Here is an 18,017-nt window from a genome sequence, read left to right as displayed (position 1 = left end):
TTGAGACCTGTTCTAATGCAATAAACAATAGCCATCTGTGGCTTATTATATTTAACTTAACGAATTAATATTAAATAAAATTCAAACTTTCATTTCTCAGTCATACTAGTCACATTTTAAGAGCTTAAAAACCACATGTAGAGAACTGGGCAAAATGGTGTAGATGACAGAAGCTTCGCTTATCCCGTCTTGGACCACGTCAAAGTTGAGATGGAAACACGGAGCAAACAGCAAGCAGAGTCGCCTGGGGTGGGTGGGGTCTAGATGAACAGAAGCCCTACAACTAGGGAAAGAACTAAGAAATCACCCCGCAATGGTTGGAGATAGGAAGGGATGAAGACACAAGGCTGCCCGGTCCCCAGCAGCTGAGTCGGACAGAGGCTGGCAGCTGCAGATATCACTTAAAGGGGCCGTGTCCACAACTGGACTTTTGCGGTGATGGACTTTCTCACTCTGAGCACCAACACCTGGTCGGCTGCTCAGGGGTCATCAGGGTCTTGCAAGGGGCACAGTGAGTTGTCGGAGAGAGGGCCAGAGTCAAGGCTTTCTCCTGGGCAGAAGTGCTAGCGGAATCCACTGCTCCTCTGTTGAGCCCTCCCTGCTTCCAGTGTGCAGACACAGCTGAGACTTAATCAAACTGGGTAACAGAGGTCGATCCACTCAGAAGAGTCCCTGAAACTCCACCTCCCCCAACTCACGGCCCCACCAAAGCCGTATTCAGTTGTGTCCTGGGCTAGTTCTGTGCCACTTGCCAAGCAGCGCCAAGACTCACACTGGAGGCAGCTGATCTCGTTTTCTGGCATGGCTTCTTGAGGCAACTATAAGCACAGCATCTATGGATTATTTGCAGAATCTTAACAAGTGGCCCTGAAGAGGTACAGGCTGGGACTAAACTTGGCCTGCAGCTGAACTCCTCTCAGGACTGTGCCACTGGACGCCTATTACATAGAGCCACATTAGTAAGACTGGGAGACTTAGGAGCTTTGCTTAATACATAGAAACAGACACAGAAAGCAGCCAACATGGGAAGACAAAGAAGCAGAAACCATATGAGAGAACAGAACAGAGATCCAGGAATAATGGAGTCAAGTAATCTAACAGCTGCAGAGTTCAAAACACTGGTTATAAAGATGCTCGATGAATTTAGGGGAAGTGTAGATGAATTCAGCAAGAACTTTAACAAAGAGATAAAAAAATAAAAATGGAAATGGAAATTATAAGAGGGAACCCGTCAAAAATGAAGAACACATTATCTGAGATGAAGAGTATATTAGAGGAAATCAACAGAGTGGAGGAAGAAGAGGATCAAAACACCGATACAGGGGATGAGAAATCCAAGGACTCCCAATTAGAATGGCAAGAAAAAAATAACCAAGAATATAATAATAATTTAAGAAGCCTATGGGACAAAATTAAGGGTAAAAACATCTGCGTCATAGGGGTACCTGAAGAGAGAGAACAAGAAGTTGAATACATATTTGAAGAAATAATGATGGAAAACTTCTCTAACCTGGTGAGGGTTAACCAGGAAGCTCAGAGAGTCCCAAAAACCAGGAATCCAAAGAGGCCCACACCAAGACATATTGTAATTAAAATGCCAAAGGTTAAATACAAAGAGAGAATTTTAAAAGCAGCAAGAAAAAAAAAAACAGATAGTTACGTACAAGGGAATACACATAAGACTGGCAGCCTATTTCTCAAAAGAAGCTTTGCAGGGCAGAGGGCTTGGCACAGAATATGCGACGTGATGAAGACCTAGGATCTACAATCAAGAATACTTTATCTAGCAAAGCTCTCATTTAGAGTCAAAGGACAGATAAAGAGCTTCCCAGACAAAAATAAGCTAAAGGAATTCATCAACACCAAGCTAGTATTACAGGAATTGTTGGAGGGTCTTCTTTAAAAAGAAAAAGTATGTATCAAAAACACGAATAAAGAATGGTAATAACTACATATTTATCAACAAGTACCTCAAATAGAAAGGAATTAAATGCTCCAACTAAAAGATAGGGAAGCCGAAAGGATAAGAAACATATGCTGCCTATAAGAGACTCACTTCAGATTAAAAGACACATACTGACTAAAAGGAAGGGGATGAAAAAAGACATTGCCTTGATGGACCTAGAGGGTATTGCGCTGAATGAAGTAAGTCAGATAGAGAAAGAGAAATACCACATGATTTCATGTACATGTAAAATCTAAAAAACAAAATAAAAAACAGCGACAGCAACAAAAACGGAAACAAGCTTATAGATACAGAGAATATTTTGAGGGCTACTAGATGGGAGGGGGGCTTGGGGGGATGGCGAAAAAGGGCAAAGGGATTAAGAAGTACAAATGGATAGATGCAAAATAGTCACGGAGATATAAAGTGTAGCATAAGGAAAATAGACAACTATGTTGTAAAAAATATGTAAGGGGAAAGAGGGGTACCTGATTTAGTAGGGTGACCACTTCGTGAGTTATATAGATTTTTAATCACTATGCTGTACAACTGAAACTAATGTGTTATTATATGTAATTGAAAAAAATGATTGAATTGTACAATGTAAATATGAGCAACTAATTGTCTATATAATAGTAATTTAAGAAGTCTATGGGACAAAATTAAGGGTAAATTAAGTATACTTCAATAAAGCTGAGACAAGAAGAAGAAGAAGAAGAAAAAGAGGAGGAGGAGGAGGAGGAGGAGGAGGAAGAGGAAGAGGAAGAAGAAGAAGAAAATCCTGACACATGCTACAACATGGATGAACCTTGAGGACATTATGCTACATGAAATAAGCCGGTCACAAAAAGACAAATATTGTATGACTCTACTTATACGAGGTGCCCACAGTAGTCAAATTCTTAGAGACAGCGAGTAGAATGGTGCTTGTCAGGGACTAGGGGAGGGGAGCATAGGAAGTTGTTTCAGTTTTGCAAGATAAAAAAATTTCTGCATGTGCATATAATTAAAAGTACTGGACTGTACATTTTAAAATGGTTAATGTGGTAAATTTTATGTTATGTATATTTTACCTCAATTAAAAATTTTTAAAGGCAAAAAAAAGAACAAAAAAAAAACATGTAGCAAAACTACCACAGAGCAAAGGCCTCAACCAGATGCTTTCACTGGTTAATTCTACAAATAGTTATAGGAGAATTTACACCAGTTCTTCACAAACTCTTCCAAAAAATAAAAGAGGGCATACTTCTCAACTCATTCTATGAGGGTCATATCACCTTGATACCAAAACCAGACAAAACAACACAAGAAAACTACAGACCAATATCTCTTATGAATATAGACTCAAAAATTCTCAACAAAATGCTAGAAAATCTAATACATCGACTATGGCTAACTGGGATTTATTAGGAATGCAAAGTCATTTTATTATAGGAAAATGAATTAATGTAATACATCATATCAATAGAATAAAGAACAAAAACCACATGATCATCTCAATAGATGAAAAAAAAAAAACAAAAACAAAAACTAAAAACCCAGAACATTTGACAACATCCAAAACCTCTTCAAGGTAAAAATACTAACAAACCTGGAATAAAAGGAAAGTTCCTCAGTATGATAAAGGGCATTTATGAAAAACCCACAGCAACATCATACTTAATGATGAAAGACTGAAAGCTTTTCCCCTAAGATCAGGAACAGGACAAGAATGTCTACTCTTGCCATTTCTATTCAGTGTTGCACTGGAGGTTCTAGCAAGGGCAATTAGGCAACAAAGTGAAATAAAAGGCATCCAAATCAGAAAGGTTTGCAGAGGACATAATCTTGTTTATAGAAAATTCTAAGGATTCTACAAAAGCCTATTTGAACTAATAATGAGTTCAGCAAGGTTGGAGGGTAAAATATCAGCAGACAAAAAACCAATTGTATTTTTATACACTTGTAATGAACAATCCAAAAATAAAATTAAGAAAACAATTTCATTTATAAAAACACCAGAAAAGAACTAAACACTTAGGAATAAATTTATAATAAGGGCAAAATGTATACTCTGAAAACTACAAAGCATTGTTGAAAGAAAATAAAAAAGACCTAAATAAGTGGAAAGGCATCCCATGTTCATGGATCAGAAGAGGCAATATGGTTAAGATGACAAAACTCTGCAAGTTGATCTACAGATTCAATGCAATCCCAATCAAAATCACACTGGCTTCTTTGCAGAAAATGACAAGCTGATCTTAAAATTCATAAAACAAGCTTGAAAAAGAAGAACAAAGTTGGAGGATTCAGACTTCTCAACTTCAAAAACTCAATATAAAACTACAGTAATCAAGACAGTGTCTTACTGGCATGAGAATAAACATATAGGTCAATAGAATCAAACTGAGCCTAGATATACCCCCCCATATATACAGTCAAGTGATTTTCAACAAGGTATGAAAACAAATCAATAGGGAAAGCCTTTTCAACAAATGGTTCTGGAACAACTGGATACCCACATGCAAAACAATAAATTTGGGCCAGTATTGGGAGTCCCTAAGACCACACTATTTCAGTGATTGCTAAGAAGACTCACAGCATTCAGTATAGTCGTACTTGTAGCTATGACTTGTTATAATGAAAAGAAGCAAAGCAAAATAAGCAAAGGGAAAAGGAAGCCACTTGGGGGTGAATTCCAGGGGAAACTAGACACAAGCTTCCAAGGGTCCTTGTGGGGTCACATAGGACATACTTAATTCCCCCAGCAATGTGTTGGAACAACACATGTGAAATGTTGCCCGCTAGGGAATCTCATTAGAGACTCAGGGCCAGGACTTTTATTAGAGTGTCACATAGGCACTCTACCTAGCAAGTACCAAAATTCCAGATTGCAGAAGGAACACAGGTGTTCAGCATAAACCATAATGTTTGTACAAACAGTTTAGGCAGTGTGAGCCACTTTATCAGTTAATGATGGGAAACATCCTGAAATCTAAGTTACCACACTCCAGGCAAGGGCCATTTTTACAAGCAGGCTTTTACAAGGTCAGCAGTTTGAGCCTGTTATGTTAACTCTTTCTGCACTGACCCCTTACTTCACACCACACACAAAAACAGAACAAAAAACAAACTCAAAATGGACCAAAGATCTAAATGTAAGAGCTAAAACTATGAACTCTTAGAGGAAAATATAGTGGCAATTCTTCATGACCTTGGATTTGGCAATCGTTTCTTAGCTATGTCACCAAAAGCATGAGCAACCAAAGAAAAAATAGATAAAATAGACTTCATCAAAATTAAAAACTTTTGTGCATCAAATGACACCATTAAGAAAGTAAAAAGACAACACACAGAGTGGGAGAAAATATTTGAAAATCATTTATCTAGTAAGGAACTTTATCTAGCCTATGTGAAGAACTCTTACTATTCAAAAATAAAAAAGCAAATAATCCAATCCAAATAAAAAGGCAAAGGATCCGAATAGACATTTTTCTCTAAAGAAGATATACAAATAGCCAACAGCACATGAAAAGATGTTCAAAATCACTAGCTATCAGAGAACTGAAAATCAAAACCATAATGAGATACCACTTCATACTCACTAGATGGCTATAATTAAACAAAAAACAAAAAAATCAAATAAACAAAAAGAAAAATAACAAGTAATAGTGAGGATACGGAGAATTATAGTCCTCATACATGCTGGTGGAATGTAAAATGGTATAGCCAGCCACTTTGGGAAACAGTCTGCAGGTTCCTCAAAGGATTAAACAGGATTATCACATGACCCAGCAATTCTACTCCTAAGAGAAATGAAAATATTATGTCCACATGAAAACTTGACACAAATGTTTACAGAATATTGTTCATAATAGCCAAAAAAATGGAAACAATCTAAATGTCCATCAACTGATGAAGGGATAAGCAAAATGTTATATATCCATGCAAAGTTATAATATTCAACCATAAAAAGGAATAAAGTACTGATAGATGCTACAACATGGATGAATCTTGAAAACATTAAGTGAAAGAAAGACTAAAGGTCATAGAATTTTTTTATTATTTATTTTTTAGGAAAGGCGATCCTTGGTTAACCTCACAGATTGCAAGGACCTTGTCGCCAGTTTTTATTTTTCACGCCTATAGCACCTGGTCTTCCTAGATGGTCTCCCATCCAAGTATTAACCAGGCCCAACCCTGCTTAGCTTCCAAGATCTGATGAGATCAGGCATGTTCAGGGTGGCATGGCCGTAGACTAGGATTTCTTTTTGAGGTGACAAAGGTGTTCTAAAGTTGACTGTGGTGATGTTCGCACATATCTTGGATTATAGTGACAACCAACTGTATGGTAGTGAAGTATGGCTCAATGATGCTGTTAAAAGTAATTTTTAAAATAATCAAGATTGAATGTTTTCACTCACTTAGTAAAGAATTCAAAATGATTATACCCATTGCTGAGGAGGGTGTTGTGAAACACACGCACAACTTGTGCATATAAACTGGTAAAACAAAAAATCTTTCAGAAGACAAGGTGGTGACCTATCAATAACCTAAAAAATGCTCACCCCTACACTTTCACTTTTGAGAATCTATCCTAAAGAAATACTCATATGTAGAAAATACATGGTGCACAAAGGGGTTATTTTTAATAATAAATGAAAACAAGTTAAATGGCCAACATTAATAGAATGCCTAAGTTGTAAAGATCCCTTGTGATGGAATATTATGCACCCATCAAAAGGAAACCAATTTTTGCATCCACAGCAAAAAAGTTCCTGGCTTGAAGAACATACTTAGAAGTTTTTTAACCAGAAAAAAAGAAGGCTTACAAAGAATTATTTTTTAAAGGAAAAGGGTAAATTCAGTGGTTCTCAAAATGTGGTCCTTGAAAAGCAGCAGCTGCATGCCCTGGGTGTATGACATGTGAGATCTTGGTGCCCACTCCAAGCTCCCTTAATCAGACCCTGGAGGTGGGCCCAACAGTCTGTATTTTAACAAGTGTTCTGATGCACACTTGAGAACCATTGGCATAATACAATGTGAAAGGTACAGGCAGGTTTCAAACCATAGCCAGTTATTGAGTGTTGACTATGCGTTCTCATGATCTCATGTCATTTCCACAACCACCTTACGACGTGTTGGTACTATTGTTATCCCCATTCGACAGATTAGGAAACTGAGGCACAGAGATATGAAAAGACTTGCCCAAAATCAGAGAGCTAGTGAATGGCAGAGCTGGGACCCCAGTCTTTTCTCTGCCTCCAAAGCCCTTGTTGTTAACCATTGTGTCAGCACTTCCCTGAGCATGGGCCACAAACATAACCAGTCATCTCGGGGGTACTGGCTATTCATTTTAAACACCAACAGTTATGCATTGAATGTGTTGTAGAAAAAATATATAACTCATGTTTTAAATAGTGACGTTTCCTTTTAAAATAACTAAATTTATATTAAATGTTAGTCACTTTAATGAAAAATATTAAGTAAATGGAAGTATTGTTATGCATAGATATAGCAAAAGTGGTAGAGATGGTTAACAGTGAAATATGGGGAACACTGAGCCCACTTCAGTTACTTAAAAAAAAATGTAACAATTTGTGTATTTTACTGTACATAATTTTCACCTTAAAAAGGACTGTACAAAAATACTGGATTCTAGTTAGCGATGTACATGCTGCATGCAGCACGTAGAGGGAAGTATATTCAAGTCAGCTCCCTACATTTAAAGTGCATTGCAAAAGTAAGATTGACTGACTGGAAGGCTGGATGTGACAAAGCAGCTGTAGCAAAATGGTCATTGTAGAACCCAGGTAATATTTACTGAGTACTCACTTGCACAAATTCTTTCAACTTCTCTGTGTGTCTGAACTTACATATTGGAGAAAAATGTATATAGATTGCCTCAAACAGTGAATGAATAAGTAAAACCTGATAGAAATCTCCTGAAGTGCTTTCTATACACTCTCCTGTATATTTCCAAAGTGGGCTTTTATTACTTTTATAATAAAATAAACACTTTTTCAAGGAGACAAATGGCACAAGAGTCAATTGATAAAACGGGCCTTTATTCCGAGGGCTTAATGCCGAGAAGGAACTTCTCGAGATGAGCTTGGAGTGGGAGAAAGCTGCTCCCCTCGCTCCAAGGGGAATGTGATCTCAGCACTTCTCAACAGCCCAGCTGTGCAGGGGAGTCCAGGGGGAGAGCTCATGGACAGGCTCTGGGCTGTGGGCTTCGGGTCTGACCTGCTTGCCTGTCAGTGCAGGCCCCCGGTCATTGTGTCCTGTGTCCCAAGAAGCGTAGTGTCAGGAGAGGTGGCAGAGGAAGTTGTGCAGAGGCAGGGCCAGGATCCCTGATAGGGAGATCCCCAAGGTGTCAGAGATACAGGCGGCGGCCATGGCAAATTCCCGGTGCTCGTCAGTGGTCTGGGGAGGGCAGAAACAGGGGTGAGGCTTCAGGTCTCCACATCTCTGCCCTGGCCGTTTCCAGAGAGGCCACCCACAACCCTCCTCTGGCTGGTGCTGACCTCCTGGGCAATGTTGTAGAAGGTGTTCACATAGGCAGCACCCCCCAGGAGCCCTTCAAACAGAATGATCAGGAAAACGAGGTAGATGCTCGGCAGGAAGCTCAACCACACATCCGCCAGCAGCAAGGCCAGGTTGAGGCACTGTGGATGCAAGAGGAGGGGAGGGCTGAGCCTGGAACCGGCAGTGAGAAGGGACGCAGGTGGCCATCCAGTCCAGTGGTCTCAGTCCTGGGAGGTGCTGCTGAGGGAGAGGGCTGGTAGGCCTAGATCAAAGCCCAACACCCAGCTGGCCTACCAGATGCTGGGACCAAGGTGCACCTTCTCCCTACCCTGTCCCAGCACCTTAAACCTTGCGGGTCTTGCCCTCTCCCTCCTTTACTCATGTCAATCCTACCGCTGGGAATGCTATTCCACCCTCCCTCACTGGGGATCTCCTAGTCACCACAGTTCATAGCTCAGCTTGGATCAGGGTCACTCGCTTCTGTGCTCATGCCTCTTTCCACTGTGCTCCCTGAATAATTTTTGCCCCGTTTTAATACACTGAGGCTCTGGTTAGACCAGCGGTTCTTGACTGGACTTGATTTTGCACCCAAGTGGGCATTTGACAATGTCTGGAGATATGCTTGGCTATCAAAGCTGGGGATGGAAGGTGCTACTGGCATCTAATGGTGAGGCCAAGGGTGCTGCTTGACATCCTACAATGCACAGGATGATCCCACAGCAAAGAATTATCTGGCGCCAAATGTCAATAGTGTCGAGGTTGAGAAACTCTGATTTAGATGGTCCCATCTCTTTTAGGAAGTCTCTCTGACCCCACCCAAGGGTGTAGGTCCCTCCTGTGCCCCAGTTCCTTGGGGGATCCCAATGTCCCATCTCTGAGTGCAAAGAGTTGCGACAACAGTGGTTCATATGCTTGATGCACATGGGAATCATCTGGGGATCTTTTTTTTTTATTATTATTTATGCCTACAGCACCTGGTCTTCCTAGGTGGTCTCCCTTCCAAGTACTAACCAGGCCCGATCCTGCTTAGCTTCCGAGATCAGACTTCGCGATTGTTCAGAGTGGCGTGGCCGTAGACCATGGACCGGGGCTCCACCGGGGCGAGAACCCAGGACCTTCTACGTGTAAAGCAGATGTGCTAACAGCTACACTGTGGAACCACGTGCATGGGGATCTTGTTACCCACACAGACCTTGCCCTCAGAGGCTCTAAAGCACTTGGTCTGAGGTGGGCTCAGAGATCTAGATCTGCATTTAAAAGAACACACCTTTGAATGCCAACTGTAATTGAAAAATAAAACATTAGAAAAAACACGCCCTGGTAATACTAATGTGACCTGCAAAACACTTTCTGCAGCATTAGGCTAGACACCTTTTGTAATGGAACGAAATGATTATAAGTGCCTATTTCTATGAAGCAGCCCTGATTAAGATTTAACTAAAATCATAAGCTATATTTCAGCAGCATCTAATGAAGAACCCTGGGTTACGAATTGCTGACACAACAATTTGGGACTTTGGGGCTACGAAGTCCTGGATTGGCAATACTGCTTCAATAAGTAAACAGTTATAGGATATTTGCATGCTGTTGCCATAACATTAAAGTATAATCTATACTTATTCTGGATCTTGCTATAGATCTAAGTTTATTAAAAAGAGCAAAGGACTTTCCTATAATAGTTGTAGAAACTATGAATGCCGGTTATATAAAATTACTTTTCTTAGAATGTAGGGAATGCTGTTTGTTCGCTTAAAGTTGTAGATTACTTTATCCATGGGTAGTTGAATTTTCTCACCGGCCTTGAGATGTATAATCTGTTGAGTACAACATCACTGATTCTATTATAATTCACCATGCAGAATAAAAGAACCGTACATTTTCTCAGTGTTAGAATGTTATTTTAAAGCCTGTGTCTCTTCATAAGGCTTGTACAAATAATCATTAAATGAGTAATTCTAAAACGACCCCGAGAAGTAGATGTTGGCCATGCCCAATTTATAGATGAGGAAACCGAGGCTCAAAATGGTCCAGACACCTGTCCTAAGTCACAAAGCTACTGACTATAGATAATGAGATTTACATCCAGGTTTGCCTGGCTACTGGGAACACACTGAACATGGAGCCCTGCTGGTCTTTTGTTCCCTATGCTTCCTGCTGAGAGGGGGAAGCACTGGGGTTTGGGGAAGCTGGGAGTGAGCACCAGGGGCTTAGTACCTGTAGCAGGGCCAGGGCCCACGTGAAGCGGATGTGACAGCAGCGAAGAGAAGAACGGGAGGCAAAGACACCGGCCTGGTACAGCATCTGGTACCTTGGACAGAAGCAGGGAGTAGGAAGAATCCTCTCTGGTGCCTACTCCTACGGCAGCCCCTGCCAACCCCAGGCCCTATCCTCAAGGGGCCCTCTCAACAGACTGCCCGTCCTTCCACCCACCATCACTGTCCTTACCAGCGGTACTGCTGAGCGTGACTCAGGGACGAATTCCGGAAGAAGAGGAGCTCAAACTATACCAAGGACCAGACAGGGTGGATGGACAGGGATGTGTGAGTCCCCACCCTGGCCTCTATTTCCACACCCCCTGAGGAGCCCCCACTCACAAGTCCCTGATTGATGAAATACTCAGCAAAGTAAACCAAGACCAAGGGGATGATGTGGCACAGCAGGCCCTGGAAGAGTCAGAAGTGGAAAGGTGGAAAAGGGGCACTGGCCACAGACAGGACAGGCCGCAGCCACCAGCCGTACCTTGAACACAGTCCATCTTTCCTGAAGGGAGAGGTTTGAGCTGGTGTCTGTGGAGAAGCAAGAAGAGAAGGGCAGCTGAGGCTGGCAGATTGACCTTGCAAAGGGGTGCTGGTGGGAGTCGGCCAGCCGACACAACAGGGTGAATGCACTGGAGTGTACAATTAAAAACGGTTACATTGGCATACTTCATGTTATGTGTATTTCATCATGAGAGAGAGAGAGAGAGAGAGAGAGAACAAACACGTGTGTGCACTCTTAGGACCTCCTGTGTCTCCTACCTGGCTTTGACTCTGGGGCCTCGTTGCTTATCAGAGGCTGCCGGGCTGCCCTCTCTGCCTCTTCTTCCCCTCCAGGGTCCTGAGGCTCGGGAAATGTGAGCAAAAAGAAATAGCTAGGAATAGGCGGAACAAAGACAAGGTCGAAGAGCCTCTGTCAGGTGGGCAAGGCCACTCCCTCCCAGGGCAGCCCCCCTCATTTCTCCTCTAAGGCACCCCATCCTACGCCAGAGAGCTCCAGCTGTGGAAAAATGCCTCCTTCTCTAGGGGTGAAATTTGTCTCCTTGTTGCTTCTATACACGGGCCCTCGTTTCGACTCCTGGCTCACACTAAGCGAGTCAGCTCTGTTTTCCTGACACTATGATTCTAATGATTGCTCTAGCTGACATTTATTTTATGTTCATTTCGTGCTAGGCCAGAACCACCCAAATTCCAGTCACTTATGTTTTGCCTTCGTGCTATTTGTCATATGCGCATTCCTCTTGTGCATAATATTTTTCCCTTGATATTTTCCTTTAAACCGATTCCCTTCTTCTACATGGCCTTGTTCTAAACAATCTGTGAAATCACAGGTTTGACCGACTAATTAAAATTCTTTCCTAATACACATGAAAATAGACATAAAATTAATAAAGTCCGCCCTTGTCCCCCTCAAATCGTCTTGGGAACCACACCGTTCTAGATGCTTCACACATTATCACCTCAGAGGAAAGCAAGGAGAACCACCACATGTGGGAAAATTGAGGGTCAGAGAAGTAAAGCAACGTGTCCCACACCACAGAGCTAACAGGTGGTGGCCCCAGACTCAAACCCAAGCCTTTCAGAGTCCAGAACCTACATCCCTCATAACAAGGCTGTAGGGATCTGAAGATTGGGGTCATGATCTAGTTCTCTCTCCTTGAATCCCTTTTCCTCCGAGTGCAGGACAACTTACCTGGCCAGTAGCAGGGCGGGGATACCCAGCATGGACAGCAAGGTGTGCTGGGGGGAGAAGCCAGCCTGGGTGAGGCCCAGGTAGGACAATGCCCCCAGCAGCCCCGCTCCTCCAGTACCTGAGGACCACCAGGAGATCACAGCCCTGAGGAGAACACAGGAGCACTAAGGAGGGCTGAAGCCAGCAGCAGGACCTCCTCTCTGTGCTCCCTGTTCTGCCTGCTTACCTGGGGTAGAAGGAGGTGAGTGAGAGGAAGGTGACCTCCCCCAGACCTGATGAGATGCTAGCCAAGACCACACCTGGGGGAGAACAAGCATGACAGTGGGCATAGCTAGCCTCTCCCCAGTAGCCTCAATCCCCTAAGGTGTCTGGCCATGGCCTCCTCTCTATCAGCTCAGAGGAGCTAAATACAGACCCTTGGACAGGTGGCAGTCCAGATCTGAAGTAGAACCAACCGCTCCTCTGAATGTTCTCTCCCAGGGAGTGGTACCTCCATCCACTTAGTTATCAAACCAGGAGCAAGAACTCACGCTGGACTCCTTCTCCACCCCCGTCACAGAGCATCGGTTCCTCTGCCCATCTCAATCTCCACCTAATTCATCCATTTCTTCCCGTCTCCCCCAGCACCTACCCCTCCAAATTGACCTCATCTCCCATTTTCTTGTGCGATCCTATCAGCTTCCGAGGGTTACAAAAATAACCCCTTTCCTCTGGGGAGCTGGGGAGGCTAACCCCACAAATGCTGTCGCGGGTCCTCTGGGCCTCCCGCCTGACACAAAACCTCACGCTCACCACACAGGCTGGTCCCCACTGAATGAGAAAAGGCAACGAGGATGAAGCTTCCAGCTGCGCAAACCCCGCTGACGAGAACCCGGGGACTGTGGGAAGAGTGGAGAGGGAAGGGGAAGGTCGGCTTCTGCTCTCAGCTCCCAGCCCTCCCCCCACATCCTTTGCCCTCCTGCCCTCCCCGCTGCCACCCCGACCCAGACCTGTAGGGCAGTAGATGAAGGCCAAGAGGAGCCAGCAATTTGATGACAAGTGTGGGGAGGATGTCTGCCAGGAGCACCGCCTGGGACAGGAGAACAGAGTGAGACTCCAGACCTTCCCAGGGACAAACCTCCGAATCGAGTGGCCAAGGAAAGCCAGAAACCAGCCAATTAGACCTGCCACAAACACAGGCTCTGAAGTCAGATCTGGGTTCAAGTCCCAGCTCTGTGGCTCCTTGGCTATACGTCGAGGCATTCATATTCTCTGAGGACATTCAGTGTCCTCACTTGGAAAATGGGGGATGATTATAGTACCCAGCTCACAGTACTGTTCTGTGAGTTAAATGAGCCAATATATGCTACACACAGAAAGGGTTCAGTAAATGGCAGTCTTTATTATTATCGTGAGGACAGTCCCAGCTGGGTTCTGGGGGGTCAGGGGAGGGACAGATGGATACTTACAGCCGTGGAGACAGAGTTGCAGTCAAATCGAGATGAGTTATTGTGGGGGATAGGCATTGGTTCCGGGTCCACCTGATGGGAGAGAAGGAAGTCTTTCTTTCACCCAGGGAGGTAGGAGGGTAGACAAACAGGGCCTGCTCTGCTCCAATGCCAGCTCTGCTCTAACTAGAAGGATGGCCTTGGGTCAGCACTGGCCTCTAGGACTTCAGTTTCTTTATGTGCACAATGGGGAGACAGAGGTTCCAAAGATGGCCTTGTAAATGGACTTTATTTCATTTAAAAATTTGGGTTTCCAGAAAATCTGATCTTGGACCAAATTCTCTGTCGATCCTGCAAGACAGCAGCTGCTGCCCTTGGGCATGCACCCTCCAACCCCTCATAGACAAGAGATTCTCAACTGGAGGTGACTATACCCCTCAGGGAACATTTGGCAATATCTGGAGACATTTTTGATGATCACGACTAGAGGGCAGGGGTTGCTATTGGCATCTAACGGATAGAGGCCAGGGATGCTGCTAAACATCCAGCAGTGACAGGACAGCCCTCAACAAAGAACTATTCAGCCCTAAATGTCAACAGTGCTTAGAGGTTAAGAAACTGCTTTACACCATGGTCCTACCCAGTCAACATCTGAGTTTGTACACCTGGCACCAACTGATTCTTAAAGACCCTTTCTGTTCTGCGATATGGGAGACTGGGAACCCCATTCCATGAGTTGTTCAAGGGGGCCTCTTACCCAGGGTGAGTCTCTTATCTCCCCACGGGGACTAAATACAGTAGTGGTTGGTAGGAGAGAGGGTCACTTACATGGCTCTGGTTCCCAGATGCCCTCTGGTGGCTAAGAATGTCATGAGCAGCACTGAGCATCACCACATAAGAGAAGTTGTTGCAAAGGCCCAGGAGCCTGGAGTGAGCAGGACAGATTTTCCCTCCCAGTTTTACTGAGATATAATTGACATATAAGAACAGATCTTAACCTCCTTTGGGGCCTACGATCTATCCAAAGTCCTAGCAACAAACCTCCTCCTTTCCTGTGCCCTTCAATCAGCTCTCTCTTTTTTCTCTAGCATCAGACCTCATCTCCATTTTGTGTTAAAGTCAGAAATTCAGGCTTTGGTATCACAGACTTGAGTTCGCATTTAATCTCCAAGACTTCACCCAGGAAGAGAAGGAAGTCATCCTTGATGACTCTTTCCTCTGAACTCCCACCATGATTCAGTTCCTGTGGCATTTCTCATCCACTGATCCACTGTCTCTGATGCGCTGTGGTACGGTAGAAAGCTCCTAAAGCTTGAAACCCAAAGGACTATGTTCAGATCCCAAGTCTGCCAAGTCTACTTCAATAGCCTCAGTCGACCCATGTGTAAAGCAGAGATACAAATTTCTCTCCTGACTACCTTGCAGAGTGCTGTAGGGATCAAAACAAGATAATACCAAAGGCCTTTATGACCCATGAAGGATCTTGTTTGTTTACTCTCATCTCCCAGAGCTTCACTCAGTGATGGGAATGGAACTGGGCCCAGTGCCAGAGATTTCATGTGTCCTTTCCACAAGCCTATGAAGTAATGCTACTGCTCTTCCCATTTCACCGCTGAGAAACAAGCTCAGAGAGGCTATGTGATTCCTTCTAGAGTTACCTGGGAAGTCACTTCCAACCCAATCTGCCACCTGAGTCCTTGATGTAAATATCGAGGTTAGTGCTAGAAATACTTCCTAAGGCTCAGTAGTTGAGTGATTTTAGGACGTAAACAGATGATCTTTTAAAAAGTAGTGATGCATTTATTTAAACGTGCATTAGGAAAATATTGGCTTTCTGTCTAGTGTAGTGATTTAAAGTTTTCTTTTAAAAATTACGTGTATATACAAACTTAAAGGCTTAATTGGTTCGAGTAAAAACATTAAATAAATAATCTTACAGAGGGTATGAGGATCTGGTCAAAATGTTAAGTTTGAAACCCGAAGGTGATAAGTAAATAAGTGAAGTTTGGTTAATTTACAAGTTGCCTCATGTAAACCAACTGGTTCAGTAAATATTTGTGGATTCAGCTCCTTTTTCACAGCTCAACTCTTCCTTCCCTCTTTCCTCCTGTGGCTTCTCTCTTCCCATCCCATTTTTACTTATGTTGAACTCTTCAGGCCACTCACCAGAAGCCCATCGCGTTCTTCCAATGGGCGCCCTGACTGTCCGGCAGAGGGAGCCGAGACTCTGGGGCGGTCTCTTCCCCTGGGAGGGCGAGAAAAATAATTCATGACTCCCCAACCCCATTCTCAAGTGCATGATGGCTCAGCTCCGGAGCTCTTTAGGTGGGTCGCGGGGAACGGCAGTCACTCTGATGAGGGATGCTCACCCTCAGAATCCGAAAGGCGCCGCCGTGAGCCAGCACAGCCTCCCATGGTATCAAGTTCAGGTCCCCCGAGGAGTCCAAAGTCAACAAGAGTTCAGAGTTGGCTCCGATGGGGCGGATGAGGGTCTGCGACATGTGAGAAAGACATGTCGGCTCACTGCGGGTCCCAGCTGCGGCTTCTCCGCTGCACTCGCGCCCCGCGATCCACCACGCTAACCCTGGATTCCATCTCGCCCCCTCGCACGCCCACCACGCCTCACCCAACGGACTCTGCCCTCGCCCCCTTTAAAGCAGGGGCCCAACAGCCTGTACCTTTAAGAGTAGCTGAGCATTCCGCAAAAAGGAACAACAGGTTGGTGGGTCACGTGACGGCACCGGCGCGTCCCCCATCACGTGCTCGGCAGTTCTGCCCACTTCCGGGTCTTCTCTTGGTCTTCGCTTTAGGCCTTTCCAGCTTCGGGGTATAGGACCGAGGGAGGCCGAGAGAACCCTGGAACCGCTGGGTCAAAACTGGAGTGGGTGGGATCAGCAAGAAGAGCCCTGATGTTAGGTTAGCGGCGCCCAAAGCGGTGATTGTGTAGAGCCAGCACTAATCATGGCTGCGAGCGGCTTCAGTTCCTTTCGCAGTCTTCGCTTGCCAAAAACAAATATGGCCACTTGGCTGTTCGTCGCAGACAAGACTGTTTCTGGCCGGGAACAAAGACCGCCAGCTGCAGGTCATTGTTATTCCTATCTGTTGCCCTTAGATTGCTTTAGATACTGAAAATAAAGATAACGCCCACTTAAGCGGATTTCATGAATTATCTGTGGGCAGTATCCAAGGCTTTTAAGAGATCCGTTTCTCAATTTATTCTAGAACCAATGGATATCACCGTAATAGTCCAAACCCCGGTTTTACAGATGAGAAAAAAAAAAAAAAGGAAACTTATCAATGATCGTACAAAGTTAGGCGTAAAGGTGACCTTCGAGACCCTTTTAGTAATAAGAAATCGAGCACCAGAGATTGGTACTGGCTGAGCAGGCTGCTGCAGGATTTCTGCCAGCATCAAAGGTGTTTAGCTTAGTCCAGACGATTCCAAGTCCCATGATTCTGATTCTGTGATCTCATCAAGTTCCTCTAATTGGAAATTTGGGAAGTGGGGCTCAGGGGACTGGGGGAAGAGGTGTAAATCAACTTCATTTCACATAGTCCGGAATAAGGAGTGGATGCTCTTACCTTCCTCTAGGTGGTAAAGCAGCATTTTGCGTTTCCTTCATCACATCCTTCCCCTGCTAAATCTCTGCTGTGGGCTTCCAATAGCTGGTGCCCAGCTCTACCAGCTCTTTCTCACCGCCAGGCCCTCAGACTGCCGTTCGAAATGTGTTTCCTTGGTCTTCTTCCCAGGTCACTCGACCGCTGAAAAATGGGGTCCTACTACCCATACAGGGCCCTAGAAATTCAGCAACATGTCATACATGGCCTCTGCCCTCAAGGAACTCACAGGAGGGTGGGAGGTAGACACAAATAACCACAATGAGAAGCTCAGCCAAGTTTTGTTTCACAAGAATGACTGCAGATGAGGGAATGGGCATTTAAGCCACCAAACCAGCCCCTTCTTTCCCTTGGGGAAGCATTAATGGCCTTGAAATGAAAAGCTAGAGCTCTTACCAACCCCCTCCTCACTCCCACTCTTTGTCCTCAGGCAAAACAGGAACCACAAACCCCAGCTTCCTCTCACAAAGTGGCTGTGGCTTGGGGGGAGGCGGAAATGGCTGAGGTGTTAATATAAGACCTGAGTCATTTGAGCTGCAGTTGCCACATGCCCCCTCCCCCAGTCCCAATTC

General features: G+C 44.4%; 1 protein-coding gene and 2 pseudogenes across 6 annotated transcripts; all 3 read right to left on the bottom strand.

Moving 5' to 3' along the window:
• Positions 1-6,064: 6,064 nt before the first annotated feature.
• On the bottom strand, positions 6,065-6,183 carry LOC120620717 (uncharacterized; annotated as a pseudogene).
• Positions 6,184-7,971: 1,788 nt separating this feature from the next.
• Positions 7,972-17,929, bottom strand: CLN3 (CLN3 lysosomal/endosomal transmembrane protein, battenin). Of its 6 annotated transcripts, none has more exons than XM_039884609.1 (18): positions 17,842-17,929; positions 17,410-17,623; positions 16,506-16,952; positions 16,197-16,319; positions 15,994-16,072; positions 14,656-14,789; positions 13,849-13,920; positions 13,390-13,469; positions 13,193-13,278; positions 12,627-12,699; positions 12,401-12,544; positions 11,470-11,582; positions 11,192-11,238; positions 11,047-11,115; positions 10,898-10,953; positions 10,667-10,760; positions 8,452-8,592; positions 7,972-8,350 (listed from the first exon to the last, which is right to left on the bottom strand). In XM_039884609.1, the coding sequence occupies exons 3-18, from the start codon at positions 16,581-16,583 to the stop codon at positions 8,231-8,233; spliced, it is 1,509 nt and encodes a 502-aa protein (XP_039740543.1). In that variant the 5' UTR covers positions 16,584-16,952; positions 17,410-17,623; positions 17,842-17,929; the 3' UTR covers positions 7,972-8,230. The 6 variants fall into 6 exon arrangements, with proteins under 6 accessions (XP_039740543.1, XP_039740544.1, XP_039740546.1 ...); XM_039884610.1 differs by having other exon boundaries at positions 16,506-16,703; XM_039884612.1 differs by lacking the exon at positions 17,842-17,929 and having other exon boundaries at positions 14,656-14,752; positions 17,410-17,590.
• Positions 9,415-9,530, bottom strand: LOC120620692 (uncharacterized; annotated as a pseudogene).
• Positions 17,930-18,017: the final 88 nt, after the last annotated feature.

The sequence above is a fragment of the Pteropus medius genome, unplaced genomic scaffold, assembly GCF_902729225.1.
Source record: "Pteropus medius unplaced genomic scaffold, Ma_sr-lr_union100, whole genome shotgun sequence".
NCBI classification, from domain to species: Eukaryota; Metazoa; Chordata; class Mammalia; order Chiroptera; family Pteropodidae; genus Pteropus; species Pteropus medius.
This window is presented reverse-complemented; position numbering and strand designations above follow the sequence as displayed.

Coding starts and splice junctions, on each gene's coding strand:
- CLN3 (XM_039884609.1), bottom strand. CDS start 16,583: ATGGGGGACGCGCCGGTGCCGTCACGTGACCCACCAACCTGTTGTTCC. Junction 13,279..13,389: donor CTTCATCTACTGCCCTACAG/GTCTGGGTCGGG, acceptor CTCTTCCCACAG/TCCCCGGGTTCTCGTCAGCG. Junction 11,116..11,191: donor AAAGATGGACTGTGTTCAAG/GTACGGCTGGTG, acceptor TGACTCTTCCAG/GGCCTGCTGTGCCACATCAT.